Raw genomic sequence first — 18131 nt, 5'->3', positions numbered from 1 at the left:
TTCCAGGCTGGGCCTTGTGTTCAAGGCTTGTCCGGCTCTGGGGCTGGCTTCCTAGCTGAGCGAGAGTCCTGCATGCACCAATAGGGACACCTGCCATGGCCACCTGCTGATTGTGCACCTGAGGCCTTGGTGCCTTGGTACAGCCTGGGTTAATGACCCTGTTTATCCACTTGAATCATCTGATAAGGGGCAGCAGGGCCAGCAGGCAGGTGACCCTGTGCCCTGCACCCGCTGCTTCATTGACTGAAGTGATATCAGGGCCACGTGGAGCTTCCAAGCCTCCCTCCCCCGCCACTTCCCCACCGGTCCTGCCAGGGTCAGTGTGAGTTTCTTTTTTTTTTTTCAATGAACATGACTTCTGGAGTCAAGGTTGTTGGGCGGTTCCCCCCTCCCTCCCCCATTTGGGGATATAAATAGCACTCACAGCACAAAGCAGAGGGCGGGAGAGCCTGGAGGAAGGAGGAACAGATCCTCAACCATGAGCTCCAGCCAGCCAGGGACCTGCCCATGCCAGGGTGCTGCAGGCCGCCCAACCATCCTGTATGCACTTCTGAGCCCCAGCGTCAGGGACTGGCCCTCTGTGCCCCCAGCCCGTGGCCGCTGCCTGTGCAGGCAGCACCGGCCCGTCCAGCTGTGTACTCCCCATCGCACCTGCCGGGAGGCCTTGGATGTTCTGGCCAAGACGCTGGCCTTCCTCAGGAACCTGCCGTCCTTCTGCCAGCTGCACCCCCAGGATCGGCGACAGCTGCTGCGGGGCTGCTGGGGCCCCCTCTTCCTGCTTGGGTTGGCCCAAGACACTGTGACCTTCGAGGTGGCTGAGGTCCCAGTTCCCAGCATACTCAAGAAGATCCTGCTGGAGGAGCCCACCAGCGGTGCAGGCAATGGCCAGGTGCCGGATCGGCCCCAGCCCTCACTGGCTGCAGTGCAGTGGCTTCAGTGCTGCCTGGAGTCCTTCTGGCGTCTGGAGCTGGGCCCCAAGGAATATGCCTACCTGAAAGGGACCATCCTCTTCAACCCTGGTGAGCTCCCAGACATTCCTGGATGGGCCATGGCTGGAGGGGGGCAGGGCCCAGCCAGGGACAGCGCCTTCTAAGGGCTTGACATCTGTGATCACTTTGGGTCCTGATTATCACCAAATAGTCATCTCACAAAAGAGGCTCAGAGAGGCTAATTGACTTGGTGAAAGCCACACAGCCAGGTAGGGGCAGAGCAAGAATGGGGACTCAGGTCTATTCATATCGGTATCTAGTCCTTGCCACTCTGCCTAAGAAATTGCCCTGACCCTCAGGGAAGGTGGGAGTGGGGAAGGGGAGGGTGGGCAGACACAGCTGTGCCTCAGTCACGCCTTCACGAGAGGACCGCATGGGGAAGTTCTGAAGGTGAAACTCTGTGGGGTCAGAAAGACCACATAGAGAAGAGGAATAAAGATGAAGGGGTGTGGGGGAGGAGAGGGAGGAGTCCCCATAAACTTCAGCCAGGAGAGCAACGGATACAGGAAGTGTTCTTTGTAATCTGGAGAGCATCTAGATGAGAATTGCTCACCAAAGGCCCTCATAGAATGCATTATTATAATTTATTATAATCATAGCGAATACTCATATTACACTTACCATATGTTAGGTCCAGTTCTAAGGCTTTTACATACACTAGCTCATTTAAACCTCATAACAAGCCTAGGAGATAGGTACTATTATTTATCCCAATTTTACCAATGAGGAAACCGAGGCACAGAGCTTGAGTAACTTTGTCCAAGGCCACACAGTTAATAAGTGACAGTGTGGGATTCAAACCCAGGCAGCCTGGGTCTTAACCATTGCTCTATACTGCCTCTCCATAAAGGATGGATAAATGAAGTGATAAATAAATAAATTAAGGAGGTAGTAATGGGGCCTCAAAGGCCAAGCCGCTGGCCTCCGGTCTTGGGCCAGTCTTGCCCCATTGGTGTCAGAGTAGGCTATTCACCAGCCATCTGTGCCTTCTCTGCCCGCAGACGTGCCAGGCCTCCACGCCTCCTCCCACATCGGGCACCTGCAGCAGGAAGCGCACCAGGCCCTGTGGGAGGTCCTGGAGCCCTGGTGCCCAGCAGGCCAAAGCCGCCTGGCTCGTGTCCTCCTCACAGCCTCCACCCTCAAGTCCGTTCCACCCAGCCTGCTTGGAGACCTGTTCTTTCACCCCGTCATTGGAGACGTTGACATCGCTGGCCTCCTTGAAGACATGCTTTTGCTGAGGTGACCTGCTCCAGCTCAAGCAGAGACTGGGTGGAGGCTGGCAGCACTGATTCGGCCTGGTTGATCCCTGGGCGACCCAGTGCTGCCAGAGGCTTCCCATGAGCAGCTGGTCCCGGCCCAGCCAGGTGGGCTATGGGGCCCTCACTCAGCCCCACCCCATCTTGGCCTTCCTTGGTTTGGACACAGTGCTCCAGCTGTCTGGCCAGCGCTTGGTGGTCCCAGAGCCTCTGGGCCAAGATTCCTATCCCCTCCTGGGACGGGGTTGGAAGTTTTGACTGCTCATTGGGCCAGGAGTCCTATTGACTTTATACAGAACTGACTTAAGTTATTGGGTTTTGTAATAAAAGGTGTGATACACTTGGAGCCTGACACTGTAGTTTGTCCATGTGGAAGGGACCGGTTCACCTCCAGAGCCACCCTGCCCCTGTCAGAGGGAGCCCAAGAGGAAGGAACTATAAGTGGCACAGAAGCCAGACCTCAGGAAACTGGAATTTTAATTTTTCAGAGTGGGATGATGATTTCATTTCTGGGGGTGAGATTTATTTCACATGGGTCTGAATCCAGGGGGCAGTGTCCGTTCAGGACCCTCTCCTGTCCTTGCCTTTATCTTAGGGGATAGGGAGTGTCTCTCCCTGTCTTCAAATCCCCTGCTGACCCCTCCCTCAGCTCCTGCCCCGGCCTCCCTCTCACCTCAGTGAGAACTGCCAATTACAACCAATAAGGAAAATGAAGCAGCCCATTTCCAAATTGAAACCGACAGGTTACAGGAATTTCTGCAGTTTGGGATCATTCACTTCCCCCATTCCTTCAGCGGACAAAGGAGGACAGTCCACTGTTCTCCCGATGGGAGGGGGCAAGGGCAATTAGGGCTGGTCTGGCAGCTGCTTGGAAACCAGAGCAGACCGAGGCTTAGTTGCCACACCAGCTGTTAAAGTCTGAAACACACTTCCATGACCGTTGGCTCCTAGCCACTGCCTGGAGCCCCCCTGTATTTCCCTCCACTGCCCCTCTGTGCCGGCCCTTCTCCTGGAATCCATCCCCATGTCCAGCAGCCAGAGGGCAACGCTTGGCACAGCCACGGCTTCCGGGGCTGCTCCATTCAGTGCATGGCTTGTGTCTATTCTGATTAGTCAATGTCTGTGCCTCACCGTTTGTTAAATATTTTGAATATCACTCAGGTCAAGGTCACTGACCTGCAGGGTGGGCAGGAGGGAATGATAACAACACACATGCCTATAGGACCCCCTTTCAGGTCTCCTCCTTTCTCCAGCAATGAGGCCTGTCCCAGCCAGGCCCCGCCCCCCTCACCACCACAGTGTGGATTCTTCTCACGGGGGGCCAAGTTAATTATTACTCAACGAGAGGTCATTCACTCAGGGACAGCAGTCTAGGAGTCATCACTCAGACCTTTCCCTAAGGCCACAAGGAAAGGCACCACAACTGAACCGGCCATGTACCCATTATGGGCACCCAGTGCCAGCAGCAAGGGCACCCCTGTCCCTTACCCAAGCACCCACTCACCACTCAGACACCCAGAATGAGACAGAATGGCACAGCTCAGGCCCCACAACGAAGACACTCACACAACTCAGACCTACAACTCTCTCTCACAGACACACTAAGTTGAACAACTCAGACACGCTTACATAGACCCACAAAACAGACCCTCCATCGGCCCACACACAGCACAGAAATGCACAGCCCAGATACACTCACCCAGCGACATACGGCAAACACATTCACAGAGAGGAGACGTGCCCCCAAGCCAGATGTTCACACCTACACCCCTCCACCCATGGGTGGGACACACCAGAGCATGCTCTCCACCTTCTGTATGTCACAGTAAAAGAAAAAGTGGCCCCCAGCATAGGGAGACCTGAGTCCGTACACTTCAGGTTCTACCCAGAGGCTGCAAATACAGGCCAAACTGCTCTGTCCAGCATTTAGGGCCTCAATCACTCCCTTTTCCCATGGCAACCCCAATATCCACCCTCCTCTCAGAAAGGCCATGTCCTGCTCAGCGACACCCCCCCAGCCAGGACCTAATCATATCCCCAAGTAGAGACGTCCTCTAGAGCCCAGGAACAAGCCCTGCACCCCTCTACCCCTTCACCCTCCACCAGAACCCCAGACCCAGACCTCAGTCCCTGACACCTGTCCCTGCCCTGCCCCTCCCACCCCTTGGGCCCATCTCACCTTGCAGATGCATGAGTCAACGCTTTCAAGAGCAGACGACTCATCTCCCCATAGGAGCCAAATCCTGCAGATTCAGGGATTTGGGGTCATTCTATCTTTTATGTCCCTTCACCAACTGCCCCCGTTAGTTTACTGTTGCTCCTCTCTGAACCTCAGACTGAGTCTTCCTGCCTCTCACCCGCCCTCCCTAACCCTGAGCAGGCATTAGAAAGCGCTCCTCTCCACTCTCCACCCCAGCCTTTTCCCTCAACTTACCTAATGTTTCCATCATTCAAATAGCTTCCCTTATTAGCCTACCTTGTTCCTTTGCAAATTTCTTCCCTACCTCTCCACATGATTGGGGAGCTACACTTCCTTTTTTTTTTTTTTTTTTTAATAAATTTATTTATTTATTTTTGGCTGTGTTGGGTCTTCGTTGCTGTGCGCGGGCTTTCTCTAGTTGTGGCAAGCGGAGGCTATTCTTGGTTGCGGTGCGCGGGCTTCTCACTGTGGTGGCTTCTCTTGTTGCAGAGCACGGGCTCTAGGCGCACGGGGTTCAGTAGTTGTGGCACGTGGGCTCAGAAGTTGTGGCTCGCGGGCTCAGTAGTTGTGGCTCGCGGGCTCTAGAGCGCAGGCTCAGTAGTTGTGGCACATGGGCTTAGTTGCTCCGCGGCATGTGGGATCTTCCCGGACCAGGGCTCAAACCCGTGTCCCCTGCACTGGCAGGCAGATTCTTAACCGCTATGCCACCAGGGAAGTCCAAGCTACACTTCTATTTCTTGTCTGTATCTTTTTTTTTTTTTTTTTAATCTCAGGAGGTTTTTTTTGGGTTTTTTAAAAATTATTTATTTATTTATTTATTTATTTATTCATTTATTTTTGGCTGTGTTGGGTCTTCGTTTCTGTGCGAGGGCTTTCTCTAGTTGCGGCAAGCGGGGGCCACTCTTCATCGCGGTGTGCTGGCCTCTCACTATCGCGGCCTCTCTTGTTGCGGAGCACAGGCTCCAGACGCGCAGGCTCAGTAATTATGGCTCACGGGCCCAGCTGCTCCGCGGCACGTGGGATCTTCCCAGACCAGGGCTCGAACCCGTGTCCCCTGCATTGGCAGGCAGATTCTCAACCACTGCGCCACCAGGGAAGCCCTCTTGTCTGTATCTTTTGAGTCACTCCCTGTGCCCTACCCAAGCCTTCTAGAGGAACATAAAGACAAATTTAGCAAAACTAAAGAGAAAATTATAATACAGTTTTTAAAAATATTTTTATTTATTTATTTGGCTGCACTGGTCTTAGTTGCGGCACGCGGGATCTTCGTTGCCGCATGCGGGCCCTTCATTGCTGCATGTGGGATCTAGTTTCCTGACCAGGGATCGAAACCAGGCCCCCTGCATTGGGAGCGTGGAGTCTTAACCACTGGACCACCAGGGAAATCCCTATAATACAATTTAATAAGGGCAATAATGCTTTCTCCATGAGACTGCAGGGTTTCCAAAGGTGGGAAGCTGCCTTCACTATCAGTATCTTAACAGTGGGAACTGTGTCACATCAACCAGAGAGGGTAGAGGAAGAAACAGGCTTAGACAGGGTATGCAAATTTTTCAAGGTTTGGACTGATCACCATCTGTGCTGGGATTTGAACTCAGGCCTGTGTGACTGTGGAGGCCGGGCTCTGGCCACCAGCACAGGCTGGAGTGAGTCATGGCCAAGATCAGGTTGTCTGGAGCCAGCTCAGCCACTGTTTACTGACTGTCTCTCAGCCTGATCCCTGTCCTCAGGCCCAGCCAGGGATGACTCACTAGGAAGCAGGAGAGTGGCTGTGGCTCTGGGTCAGCCTCAGGTACCATTTTATTATCATCATTATTTCTACCTTCATTAGCCAAATCATTGACTGCTTATTAAGCAGTCAGGCTGTTGACGGGTGCTGTGCCCTGTGCTGACACACCCTGCCCTTGGTACAGTCACGTAACCTAGAATTTATGATGCTAGCAAAAAGCCAACACCCACTATCCATCCGTCCATTCATGCCATTTTCAACATCTTTCTTGATGTCCACTTGTACCAGATCCTGTGCTAGATGCTGAGGAGCACAGAATAAATAAGATACAGTCCCTGCCTTCATTGAACATCCTGTCTATGGCAGAGACACACACACAAGTAACTGTAACACGGAGTGATCTGAACTGTGATAGAGGGACATCCAACAGGCAGCAGGGGCTCAGAAGAGGTAGTAATTAAATCTGCCTGGAGATGGGAAAAATGCTTCAGCCAAGTGGTAGCTGCTATGAGCTAAAGAGATTGAATAGGGAGTTGCCAGGCAAGAGGGAATGATAGGTGCAAAGGCACAGAGGTGTCAGAGTTCAAGGGTGTTTTGCTAACTGCCAGTGGTCTGGGGCAACTGGATCCCAGGAGACCTAAGAGCAAGAGAGGATCCTGGAGAGTTGAACAGGGGCCATGTCACAGAACAAGGCAGCAGAGAGAGGCAATCCCAGTGAAACTGGTGGAGGCAACAAGGCTAAGGTCTTGGGGAATCAGGGTTAACAAAGGGGACCATCCATTTCTGGCAGGTCATTCTGGGTAGCTACTAAACAATAACCAGCTAACAGTTATGGAGAGCTATGCTCTAAACACATTATATGGATTATGTTATTTAATTCTTACAACTTTATGCTGGAAGTACTATCATTATCTCCATTTCACAGATGGAGAAACCGAGGCACCAAGTTAGGTAACTTGCTCAAGGTTACACAGTTAATAGTAGTAGTCAGGATTTGAACTCAGCTGGTCTGAATTTAGGGCCTATGCTCTTAAATGCTATGCTATCTTGAGTCTTTAACGGTCAGAGATGATCAAGTGGAGAATAAATAACAGCACCTAGACTCCTTCTCCCCACCTCACTGTAAGGTAGAATGAGAGTGAAAATGTAGTCTTGGGACTTCCCTGGTGGCGCAGCGGTTAAGAATCCGCCTGCCAATGCAGGGGACAGGGGTTCGATCCCTGGTCCAGGAAGATCCCACATGCCGCAGAGCAACTAAGTCTGTGTGCCGCAACTACGGAGCCTCCGTGCTGCAACTACTGAAGCCCGCGCGCCTAGAGCCCGTGCTCTGCAACAAGAAAAGCCACCACAATCAAAAGCTGGTGCACCACAACGCAGAGTAGCCTCCACTCACCACAACTAGAGAAAGCCCCCGTGCAGCAACCAAGACCCAACACAGCCAAAAATAATAATAATAAATAAAATACACAACACACACAAAAAAATTTTTTTAATGTAGTCTTGGTTACCTTTGGGTTTAAGTTTTTGATGAGAAATCTGGCCTGTTTGCTCCCCCAAGGAAGCGGCCCACTTTCCCTGGAGAGAGTCCCCAGCCACACTCAGCAGCACATCCTCATGTTAGTGCCAGGAATATTCATTCCATCAGTGATGATTTACTGATAATCTACACACTGAGCATCCTGTGAGTCTTGGAAATTTCATCCCACAAATGGCAATTGTGTGTAATCATAAGTGCGTAACTTCTTGGGTCATCTAACAGCTTTTCTAGAGTACACCATTTTTATTTCAGTTCACATCATTTGCTACGTAACACTTATTTTTCAATTCTCAGATTTTAAAAAACATAGCTTTAACTAAACCTTTTCTGTATAATATACATAGAAGTATGCAAGTCAGACCTTTATAGCTTGGTGAATTATCACAACATGAATACAACCCTGTAACCACCACCCAGCTCAAGAAATAGAGCATTAGCAACACTCCAGAAACCCTCCCCATCATTACCACTCCCTCCTGCCCAAAGGGTATCACTAACCCCTGATTTCCAACATGATAAATGAGATTGCTTGTCTCAAACTTTATATAAATGGAATTGTATAGCATGTACTCTTGTGTTTGTCTTCTTTTACTTGATATTATATCTGAGATCCAGATATAATCTATGCTCTGTGTAGCAGTAACCCATTCACTTTCATTGTTGTAAAGTATCCCATTACAATTTATTTATCCATTATACTGCTGAGGAACATTTGGTTCATCAAATAATAATGCTAGCATTATTCTTGCACACGTTTTTTGGTGCACGGATGTTTGCAGAACTGGTGCTATATAACAAGAATCGGAATTACCGAGTCATAGAATGTGTGCTCAACTTGAGTAGATCTTGCTAGTTTTCTAAAATAGTGTACCAATCTAAACATCCATCGGCAGATTTTAGAATCCAGACGTAACATTGTCCCTTTTCACAATTACCCAGATGCTCGTTAGAACTGTTTCTATTTTTTACTTCTTGAATAGGTGGATATTTGTGACCACCACAATGTAATCACTTGCTTTATTGCTTTTTGAAATATTATTTTCCCTTTTAAGATTTTAAAAATATTGAGTAAAATATGGGACTTCCCTGGTGGTTCAGTGGTTAAGAATCTGCCTTCCAATGCAGGGGACGCGGGTTTGATCCCTGGTCAGGGAACTAAGATCCCACATGCCACGAGGCAACTAAGGCCACGTGCCGTAACTACTGAGCCCATACGCTCTGGAGCCCTCGTGTCACAACTAGAGAGAAGCCCGCACACCACAACGAAAGATGCCACGTGCTGCAACTAAGACCCAACACAGCCAAAAATAAATTAATTTTTTAAAAAACTTTAAAAATATTGAGTAAAATAAAATATTTATAAAATATATGTAATATATAAAGAGTAACAGTACTGGGAATTCCCTGGCATTCAGTGGTTAGGACCCAGTGCTTTCACTGCCACGGGCCCAGGTTTAAAAAAAAAAAAAAAAAAGAGTAACAGTACAAGAACCCTCATCATTGTTCCACAGATCATTATTACCATCAGCTTTTGACATCTTTCTAAATCTATCACCCAAAGATAATGACTACCCTGAATTTGGGGTTAATCATTTCTTGATCCCTCCCAAAGGCAGCAAGGCCTCCAACAACCAACCAGCTTTCCCTAAGCACCTACTATGTGAAAGGCGTACAAAGATGAAAAATTAAAGTAAGTAGGGAGGGACTTCCCCAGTGGTCCAGTGGCTAAGACTCCACTCTTCCACTGCAGGTTCGATCCCTGGTTGGGGAATTAAGATTCCCACGTGCCACAACTAAGAGTTCACATGCTGCAACTGAAGATCCCGCGTGCCACAACTAAGACCTGGAGCAGCCAAATAAATAAATAAATATTTATAAATATATAAATAAATAAAATAAGTATGGAAAGCGCTCTCATATTTGTGACTCCCCATTCTCATGAAAATAACAGGTAACGTTTAAGGAGGGCTTACTGTATGCTAGGCATTTACTGAGGACTTTTATATGCGTGATGACATTAAATTCTCACCACAATCCTCTAAGGGTAGGGACTATTATTCCTATCCAACAGATGAGGAAATTTAGGTTCAGAGAAGTTGAGTAACTTGTCCCAAGTCACACTGCTAGCTAAGGATCAAATTTCTAAGACTTGACTTCTTTTTTTTTTTTTTGGCAGCACCACGTGCCTCGCGGGATCTCAGATTGAACCGGCCCGGCAGTGAAAGCCCGGAATCCTAACCACTAGGCCACCAGGGAACTCCCTTTATGATCTTAAAGCATACTTATATGTGTATCCTTAAAAAACGTTGATTTGTATTTTTTGAACTTTATACAAGTGGAATATTCTGTTTTCTGACTTATTTTCACTCAGTATCATATACCTGAAATTATTGGTACTAAATGCCAGTTTTTGCTCTTACAAACACTGCAACTATGAATATTCATACATACTGTCAAATAACAAACAAATCTGGACTTAGGAAGGAGGGACTTTATTTGAAGTGATTATTGCAAGGAAGGAAAGGAACTACTGAAATAGGGAGAAGGAAGCTATTGCAGAGAGAAGCTCTAACCATAAGACCTACGCGTGTCTCAAGGGTTAGGCAAAGAGGTTTTCTTTCATAGGGGGGAGTAAATAAGGCTAGAAAGAACTGGGTGTGAGGAAGTGGGATGACCAGGAATGGTTTATGGCACAGTAGATCAGAGAATGTTTTACCCTGAACCCAGCCTATTCTCAGGAGGGGCTGTTAAGAAGGAGTTGTGTACAGCTCAAGTTGGGGAGGGGGACACAGCGCAAAGGTCATGGACCTGGAGGAAGGAGAGAAGCTTAACCAAAGTTTAGTTAACAAGCATTTTGTTTTCGTTGCTCTGTGGGGAAAAGCAGTTCATCTAAGCGTTTATGAGGCAAAGAATTGAAATTTGGAGTCTGTGTCTAGCCTTGCCATAGGTAAACAAGGGGGCACCCATGAGTTTTATCTAAGTAATATAAGGAAGGGTGTCTCTTTGCAGTAAGTTGTGTTACAGAACACAAAAGGGTGGGAGGGGTTTCTTAACTTTCGCTGTTTTCCAGGATCACAGGGCTTGAGCGAGGTTCAACATTGTCGGTACATCTCCTGATAAACATACGCAAGAATTTCTTTAAAATATATAACTAGAAGTGGAATGGCTGGGTCAAAAGGTATGTGTAGTTTCACTTTTACAGGGTAATGCCAAATTGTTTTCCAAAGTGGTGGTACCAGTTTACACTTCCAACGGCGTATGGGAGCTCCAGTTGCTCTACATCGTCAGGATTTAAAAGAGGATTTGAGGATTTAAAATTTTTTGCCAACCTGGTGGCTATGAAGTGGGTCTCATTACATTTCTTTGATGATTGAGATTGAGTATCTTTCATTGTTAATTGCATGTGTTTCTCTTCTGTGAAGGGTCTTCGGCCCACTTTTCAATTGGATTATCTTTTTCTTACTGATTTGTGGGAGTTCACCAATATGTTTTGGTAGCATAAATGGATTTACGACTGAAAAGGCTCTAAACGGATAAAGAATTGCGATTAGGTTTGGGAGATATCCAACAGCTAAAAATCTTAAACATTGCCCCTCCCTCAGGCTTCTGATTTGATCCTCACTAGCGCCTTATGAAAGAGAGCCGTAACCCCACTTCTCAGGTCAGTTTTACCCATCACCACCGGCTTCTGTCTGCGGGAAAGGGACCTAACGACCTCCTTCCGTGCTTTCCCAGCTCTTGGTTCCACGTCCACAACCCCGGCGAACTAATCACCGGTTACGCAGTATTGCAGCACCTCAGCGCCCCTCGCAATATTCTCGCAAGTGTTGGTTCCAGCCGATCATGTGACACCCAAGATGGCGGCGTCCAGTGCGGCGGAGGAGGCGGCAGTTTACTTAATAGTGAGCGGTATCCCGGCGGAGTTGCGCTCAGCCCAGCTACGGAGCTACTTTAGCCAGTTCCGGGAACAGCGCGACTGTGGCTTCCTCTGTTTCCACTACCGGCATCGGCCTGAGCGGGCCCCTCCCCAGGCTGCTCCCGACTCTATCCTAACTCCTATCCGCCGGGGTCTCGGCCAGACTTCACTCAACGATGCCCGCACTCTCTCCACTCAGGACTCTGCTCCCGCCCAGACCCGCACCTGCTGCTGCGTCATCTCGGTACGGGGGCCAACTCAAGCCCAGAGGTTTCTCCGTATGTACTCGGGCCGCCGGTGGCTGGATTCTCAGGGGACTTGGTTACCTGGTCGTTGTTTCATCCGCAGACTTCGGCTACCTACGGAGGCATCAGGTACGAGTAGGAGAGATAATAGACTGAGACTACTAGAGGCACTGGAACAGAGGCACCGGTCCGATTGTTGAGGATAAGTCAGGTCTCTCGTTAGGGCTCTTAGGAGTTTATATCATTTCTGGACAAAGTTTCAGGCTCCACTCGCACGTTAGAAAAACTAGGGGAAAAAAAAAAAAACAGAAAGAGAACTATTCAGATGATCTTTCCAGTTTATTAAGTCTATTCCGAGACCCTTTTGATTTTGCACTGACATAGAAGGGGAAAAAGGAAATCAGATATTGTCTTTGTTGCTCCCCACCCACTCCTCTGTTGGCAAGATGAAAATGAAGAGACAAACTCTTTTCTCTGGACAGCTCCCATTTTCATGGGAAATCACTTTGATAGGGAAACAGGAAGCACAGTGCAGGGCCCTCTAATTTATTCATTCAACAAATCTAGCCTGTATTGCTACACGTAGTGTGACTCTAGCTGGTATGCAGAGAACAGCTGGACACAGTCTGTACTTAGAATCCAGAGAGGAAGACAGATTTGTAAAAAGGTAAGTGTCACAGAGATGCCATTCTAATTGTTAACATTTACTGAGCACTTCCTGTGCACTTACTGGGCACCGTTCGAAGTCTTTCGTTTTCTTATTGACTCCTCACAACAATCCTATAAGGTAGGAGCTATTGTTACTCATTTTATAAGTGAGGAAACTGAAGAATACAGAAGTTGTGTTATATTACAAGGTGACAGAGTCACAATACTAACTGGGCATTTTGCTCCAGAGCCTGTGCTCTTTTAACACCAACTGCTGTGAGATGACAGAGGAGGGAGAAACCCATTTCCTAGAAGGATTAGGAAATGTGGCTTTTCATTTGGATCTTGAAAGATAAACAGGAGTTGGTGGGAAAGAATGGTGTTCAAAGTAAATGGCATTTGCAAAGACACAGAGATGTGAAAGCCCATGAAACTCTCAGGGCATGTTAAATTGTTTGATGTGATTGGAACACATGGTATGACGGTGTGCGGGGGGTGAGGTTTGGTGGCAGTTGAGAATCAAAAGGTCATCAGGAACCAGATCTGGAAGAAACTTGTAAGCTTAGCCTAGGTGATGAGAAATGGCATGAAATTACTAGGTGGTTCTGGTCAGGGAACAGAGGAAGGGACACTGGAAAAGTTTGAAAGGGAGAAACAGCATTAGGCTAAAGGATTTAAACCTTGAACAGTTTCTGGCTCAAGTGTTGCTGGAGACTTCTAGGTTTCAAGAGCTGTTCTTCTCCCTGCTTCCCAAGGTTTGGACTCCTTTCCCTTCAAGACCCGGAAGGAACTGCAGAGTCGGAAGGCTGAGAGTGAAGCCTTCACGCTGGCCGACCTGAGGCAACTGCCAGAGCTGAACCCACCGGTGCTGATGCCCAGTGGAAATGTGGGGACTCCCCTGCGGGTCTTTTTGGAGTTGATCCGGGCCTGCCGTCTACCCCCTCGGATCATCACCCAGCTGCAGCTCCAATTCCCCAAGACAGGTTCCTCCCGGCGCTACGGCAATGTGCCCTTCAAGTATGAGGACTCAGAGACTGTGGAGCAGGAAGAGCTTGTGTACACAGCCGAGGGTGAGGAAATACCCCAGGGAACCTGCTTGGCAGACGTACCAGCCAACCCCTGTGGAGAGCCAGAGGAAGAAGAGGAAGAGGAAGAAGAGTCACACTCAGATGACGTGAGTACAGAGAGCCACCTTGTCCTCGCTGGCAGCTTAGAGAGGCCAAGGCATTAACAGTACCACTCTTCAATTGTGTATTACCAGAGTTCTAAACCTGGGGTCCTCAGGAGGCTTCCAAAGACTTTGAACTCCCTGACATTGAACGTAAAACTGCATTTGCATGTGCAGGTATATGTTTCTGTGGGAGAGGGGCCAGAGCTTTTATCAAAAGATTCTCAAAGGGGTCTTCTTTTCATTCCTTCAGAAGAAATGTAAGGAGGGTCCCTTTCATTGATGAAATCTACTGACCAAGAGACAAGATGACCTAAGGAAGCAGAGGCACAGCTGGGATGTGAACCCAGTCCCCTTCGCTGCTTGTCTAACTTCTGTGTGCTTTCATTATGTGGTTGAGAAGTCGCCTCTATTTTCTGACCTTGAGTCTGTGGATTGAACACTAGCCTCCACTCTAACATTATCAATGAAATAGACATTTCTTCTACCTCTTTCTCCAAACTTGGTTGTTCATCCATACAATCAGGAGAGGTGTGATTTGTTGGGAAACTTTTTTTTTTTTTAATGCATACTCTGGGTAAGAAGTAATTGACCTGTGTCTTCAAAGTTCCCAGCTCAGAGTTGCTAACACATCTGGACCACATCCTTAGTGTGTGGTACTGTCCTGCCTTTTCTCCAGCACCTGCTCTGTAGCAGTGATTCCTGAGATCTCCTGGAGTTTAACTGGGGCAGGAGTCCCCAAGATTTCAAGCCAGGAGTCATTCTATCATTCCACAAGTCCAGTCAAGCAGTTGTAAACACAGGGGCTAGCGCAGGATTCCAAAGACATTCTAAGACTCATTTCCTTCCCTCAAAGAGCCTTCAAGCTCCCTGAAGAGAGAGAACCAGCATCTGGAAAGGGGATTGGTATGGTATGGGTTTGAACGCTGGCTCTGCCCCTCTCTTAGGCAAATCACTTTACTCCTCTAAATTGAGGTTTCCTCACCTGTAGAATGGGAATAATGGTGCTAACCTCACAGGGTTGTTGGGGTGATTAAAGGAGGTAAGGTATGTGAAGGGCCTGACACAGTAGACGATAGGTTTAGTTCTTGTCCCTTCTTTCTTTGTGACAGAATGTAGAAAGGCATAAACAGGGTGTATTGATTAGCAGTGAGAAATTCAGAGACCAGTGAGAGTGCTGTGGGCCTCATTGTGGGGGACCTCATGTGAGCTATAGAACTTGAGGAATGAGGAGGATTTAACCAAGTGAAGAGGAGGTGGTGGTGGCAGAGGAGGGCAGATATTCAGGCAGGGAGAACAACATGGCCAAAAGCGCAGGGATAAGAGTGAGTCAGGCTTGTGGCGGAAGGGGCCAAGTATGTTGAGAAACAGTCAGGGCATGGAGAGATGTTTTGGTCACGGCTTAGGGGCCAGAAAGTGCTGCTTCTCAGAGAAATTTGGAGGAAAGGAGCTGAGGTCCCATCTATGGGACCTCCTGTGCACTGAGCTGCCCTCCTCGTGGGCCTCAGGTCAGGAAGCTGGACGGGCAGGTCACCTCTCCCCACCTTCTCCCAGGACGACGACCGGGGTGAGGAGTGGGAGCGGCACGAAGCGTTGCATGAGGATGTGACCCGGCAGGAGCGGACCACTGAGCGGCTCTTTGAGGAGGAGATCGAGCTCAAGTGGGAGAAGGGTGGCTCAGGCCTGGTGTTCTACACTGACGCCCAATTCTGGCAGGAAGAGGAAGGAGGTAACACTGGCACCCGGGCAAGGGCAGGGGTGATCCCTGCTGCATTCGCTCAGGGCGCTCTGCTCCACACGGTGGGTTCCCTGGCAGTGAGCCCAACTAAAGGGCTAGGGAAGAGGCTTACGTTGGTCGTATATGAGAGACGAGCCATCCTTTCTAGGGGTGAGGGATCAGTGGAGTGGAGAGAAAATGCCCTCCTACAAATTCTGAATGACCCCCCTTCAGAGGAGAGATTTGAAGATAAAATCAAAAGCCCCAGGTTCTAGAAAGTCTAATTTAACTCTTGACAGAACTGAGAGTCCTTGGCTCACTCTGCTTGATGCTTTTCTATCTGCAGACTTTGATGAACAGACAGCCGATGACTGGGATGTGGATATGAGTGTGTACTACGATGCAGGTACTGGGCCAGAGGTTGCAGTACTGGGAGGTGGAATGGTGCCCTGGCCTTGCAGTGACACTTTACCAGACCTGCTTAGCAGAGGCTGAGACAGGGCACCAGTTCCTTTGGGGTAGCCCACTGAGAGGGTTCCTCTCTTAAAACATCGCTAGTTGAGTGCATTAAGTGCTGGTTGTGGGCAGAGCCTTTTTCCTTTCTTTGTGGAGGAAGGACATGTGGCGACAGCCCTCAGGGAGCTCTGGTTCTGATGGGCAGACCCTAGTAGAGTGGGAGGGTCAGGAGTTCAGGCTCTGGTTAAGAATTTAGATTCTGGAGTCAGAAATGACCTAGGGTGGTTGGGGGGTGGGAAGGGAAGACCTGGGTCCTAATTCCGTCTCTCATTTTTTGGCTTTATGACTTTTCTGTACTTCAGTTTCCTCATCTGTAAGATGGGACAGCTGTGGTTCTTATTCTTGGCGGGCTCCCAGTCTAATGGGAGAAATAATAATACAGTAATAACACACCATAAAAATGAATATTTAAATCTTGTGAGGAGGGCCTAGAAACATGATTTTCCCCCCTTCTGCTGAGAGAGACCCTTCCACAAATTGGGCTCTACTTCCTCAGATGGTGGAGACAAGGATGCCCGAGACTCTGTCAGAATTCGTCTGGAACGGAGACTCCGTGATGGCCAGGAGGCCGGCTCCGTGATCGGACACCAGATGGGCACCTTCGAGCGCCACACCAAGGTGAGCACTGTGCCAGCCCACTGACCCCCCTTTTTTCCTTCTTTATCCTCATTCCCTTCCCCGCCCCCACAGAAGCCCCACCTCGAGTCTTCTCCCTTCCCTCTGCAGGGCATTGGGCGGAAGGTGATGGAGCGGCAGGGCTGGGCCGAGGGCCAGGGCCTGGGCAGCGGGTGCTCAGGGGTGCCCGAGGCCCTGGATAGTGACGGCCAGCACCCCAGATGCAAGCGTGGATTGGGGTGAGTATGGGTGAGGGACTTCCCTGGGAGCCCAAGTGAGCCTTTCAGCTGTACCCTCTTCCCTCTGGTTTTGGATTGGGTGCTAGAGACCCCTAGGGAATGAACTTCAGAACAGAATTAGAAGGAAAAAGTAGGTCTGGCACTAATTTTTTCAAGACCGAGTCCTCAGGCTTGACAGGATCATTAATCTCCTGGGGGAGTCATTCCCCCAAGTCTGAGGAGTTTGGACTTGATGATTGCTATTAGAAAGTGACTGTAAGTCACAGAGTGGTGACAGTTGTTTTAAATTTCGTGTACTATTTAAAATGAAAGCAGTATGTGAGGCCTCTGGTTGCTGGCACTATCAATGGATGGATAAGGGGGCTGGAGAGCAAAGATCCAGATTTAAATGCTCAGTCTTTGGGACAAACCAGATATGTAGTAGCTATTACCCTGTCCTTTCTCAACCCCTTTACTGCGGTGAGGTAGCAGCCTTCTCACTGAGAGCTCTTTTTGATCCAGGTACCATGGAGAGAAGCTCCAGCCATTTGGGCAACGGAAGAGGCCCCGTGGAACTGGCTTAGGGCTCATCTCCACCATCTACGATGAGCCCCTACCCCAGGACCAGGGGGAGTCGCTGCTCCGACGCCAGCCACCCACCAGCATGAAGTTTCGCACAGATATGGCTTTTGTGAGGGGTTCCAGCTGTGCCTCGGACAGCGCCTCAGAGCCTGCGTGGCAGGTTCAAGGGCTTCCTTAATCAGGATCACTCATAATTGCACAGTGGCAGCCCTCTGCCTGGCCTTATCTCCCACGGAAGCAGAAAGAACTCTGGGAGCAGCAGTCTGCGCGGCTTGTTCAGAACTTGCCTTCTGCCTGTCTACCTCAGGGGCATTTTTACAAAAAGCCCCCTATCCTCCCCTTTAATGATAGGGCTTAATGACTTGTCCTCGGTGGTCTCCTAACCCTAGTCCCTGTTTGGGCTTGCTCCTGTTGCCTCCCCCAGCACCTTGAAAACTGGATTGACTGAGGTTATCGTCACAGCCTTCCTGGGGGCAAGGGGAGGGTGGGAGTGGGTTCAGCATGAAGCCCAGAAAGAGGGGAAAAGGGACATGGAAGAGGAGAGGATTTGTGGTTGGAAGAGATGGTCTTGGGGCGGGCCCTCCATCGCCTCTACCCTTAACTGGCTGGGACCGGGCAGCGGAGAGTCCGCTGCAGGTATCCCGGGTCTGCGACCTGACGAGAGAATAAAAAAGTTTACTACCGAATTTCTCTTTCTCTTCTAATTCGGCCGGGAGGAAGGCGGGGAAATCCCCAGAAAGGTAACCGCCCTCCCCCAGGCCCCCACGTCCGCCGCACGCACCGACGTCACCACGC

The 18131-nt window shown here is 49.4% G+C and overlaps 2 protein-coding genes across 5 annotated transcripts; both read left to right on the top strand.

Annotated features, from left to right (window-relative positions):
- Window positions 1-405: 405 nt before the first annotated feature.
- On the top strand, window positions 406-9994 carry NR0B2 (nuclear receptor subfamily 0 group B member 2). Of its 3 annotated transcripts, none has more exons than XR_009497479.1 (3): window positions 406-1019; window positions 1991-2353; window positions 9888-9954. XR_009497479.1 is itself a non-coding variant. In XM_059895949.1 (3 exons), the coding sequence occupies exons 1-3, from the start codon at window positions 479-481 to the stop codon at window positions 9931-9933; spliced, it is 825 nt and encodes a 274-aa protein (XP_059751932.1). In that variant the 5' UTR covers window positions 406-478; the 3' UTR covers window positions 9934-9994. The 3 variants fall into 3 exon arrangements, 2 of the variants coding, with proteins under 2 accessions (XP_059751932.1, XP_059751948.1); XM_059895949.1 differs by having other exon boundaries at window positions 1991-2228; window positions 9888-9994; XM_059895965.1 differs by lacking the exon at window positions 9888-9954 and having other exon boundaries at window positions 1991-2542.
- Window positions 9995-10131: 137 nt separating this feature from the next.
- GPATCH3 (G-patch domain containing 3) lies at window positions 10132-18022 on the top strand. Of its 2 annotated transcripts, XM_059916263.1 has the most exons (8): window positions 10132-10889; window positions 11447-12001; window positions 13276-13694; window positions 15243-15417; window positions 15752-15811; window positions 16418-16539; window positions 16648-16775; window positions 17277-18022. In XM_059916263.1, the coding sequence occupies exons 2-8, from the start codon at window positions 11569-11571 to the stop codon at window positions 17512-17514; spliced, it is 1575 nt and encodes a 524-aa protein (XP_059772246.1). In that variant the 5' UTR covers window positions 10132-10889; window positions 11447-11568; the 3' UTR covers window positions 17515-18022. The 2 variants fall into 2 exon arrangements, with proteins under 2 accessions (XP_059772246.1, XP_059772253.1); XM_059916270.1 differs by lacking the exon at window positions 10132-10889 and having other exon boundaries at window positions 11403-12001.
- The last annotated feature ends 109 nt before the right edge of the window (window positions 18023-18131 follow it).

Source organism: Balaenoptera ricei, chromosome 1 (assembly GCF_028023285.1).
Source record: "Balaenoptera ricei isolate mBalRic1 chromosome 1, mBalRic1.hap2, whole genome shotgun sequence".
Lineage (NCBI taxonomy): Eukaryota > Metazoa > Chordata > Mammalia > Artiodactyla > Balaenopteridae > Balaenoptera > Balaenoptera ricei.
This window is presented reverse-complemented; position numbering and strand designations above follow the sequence as displayed.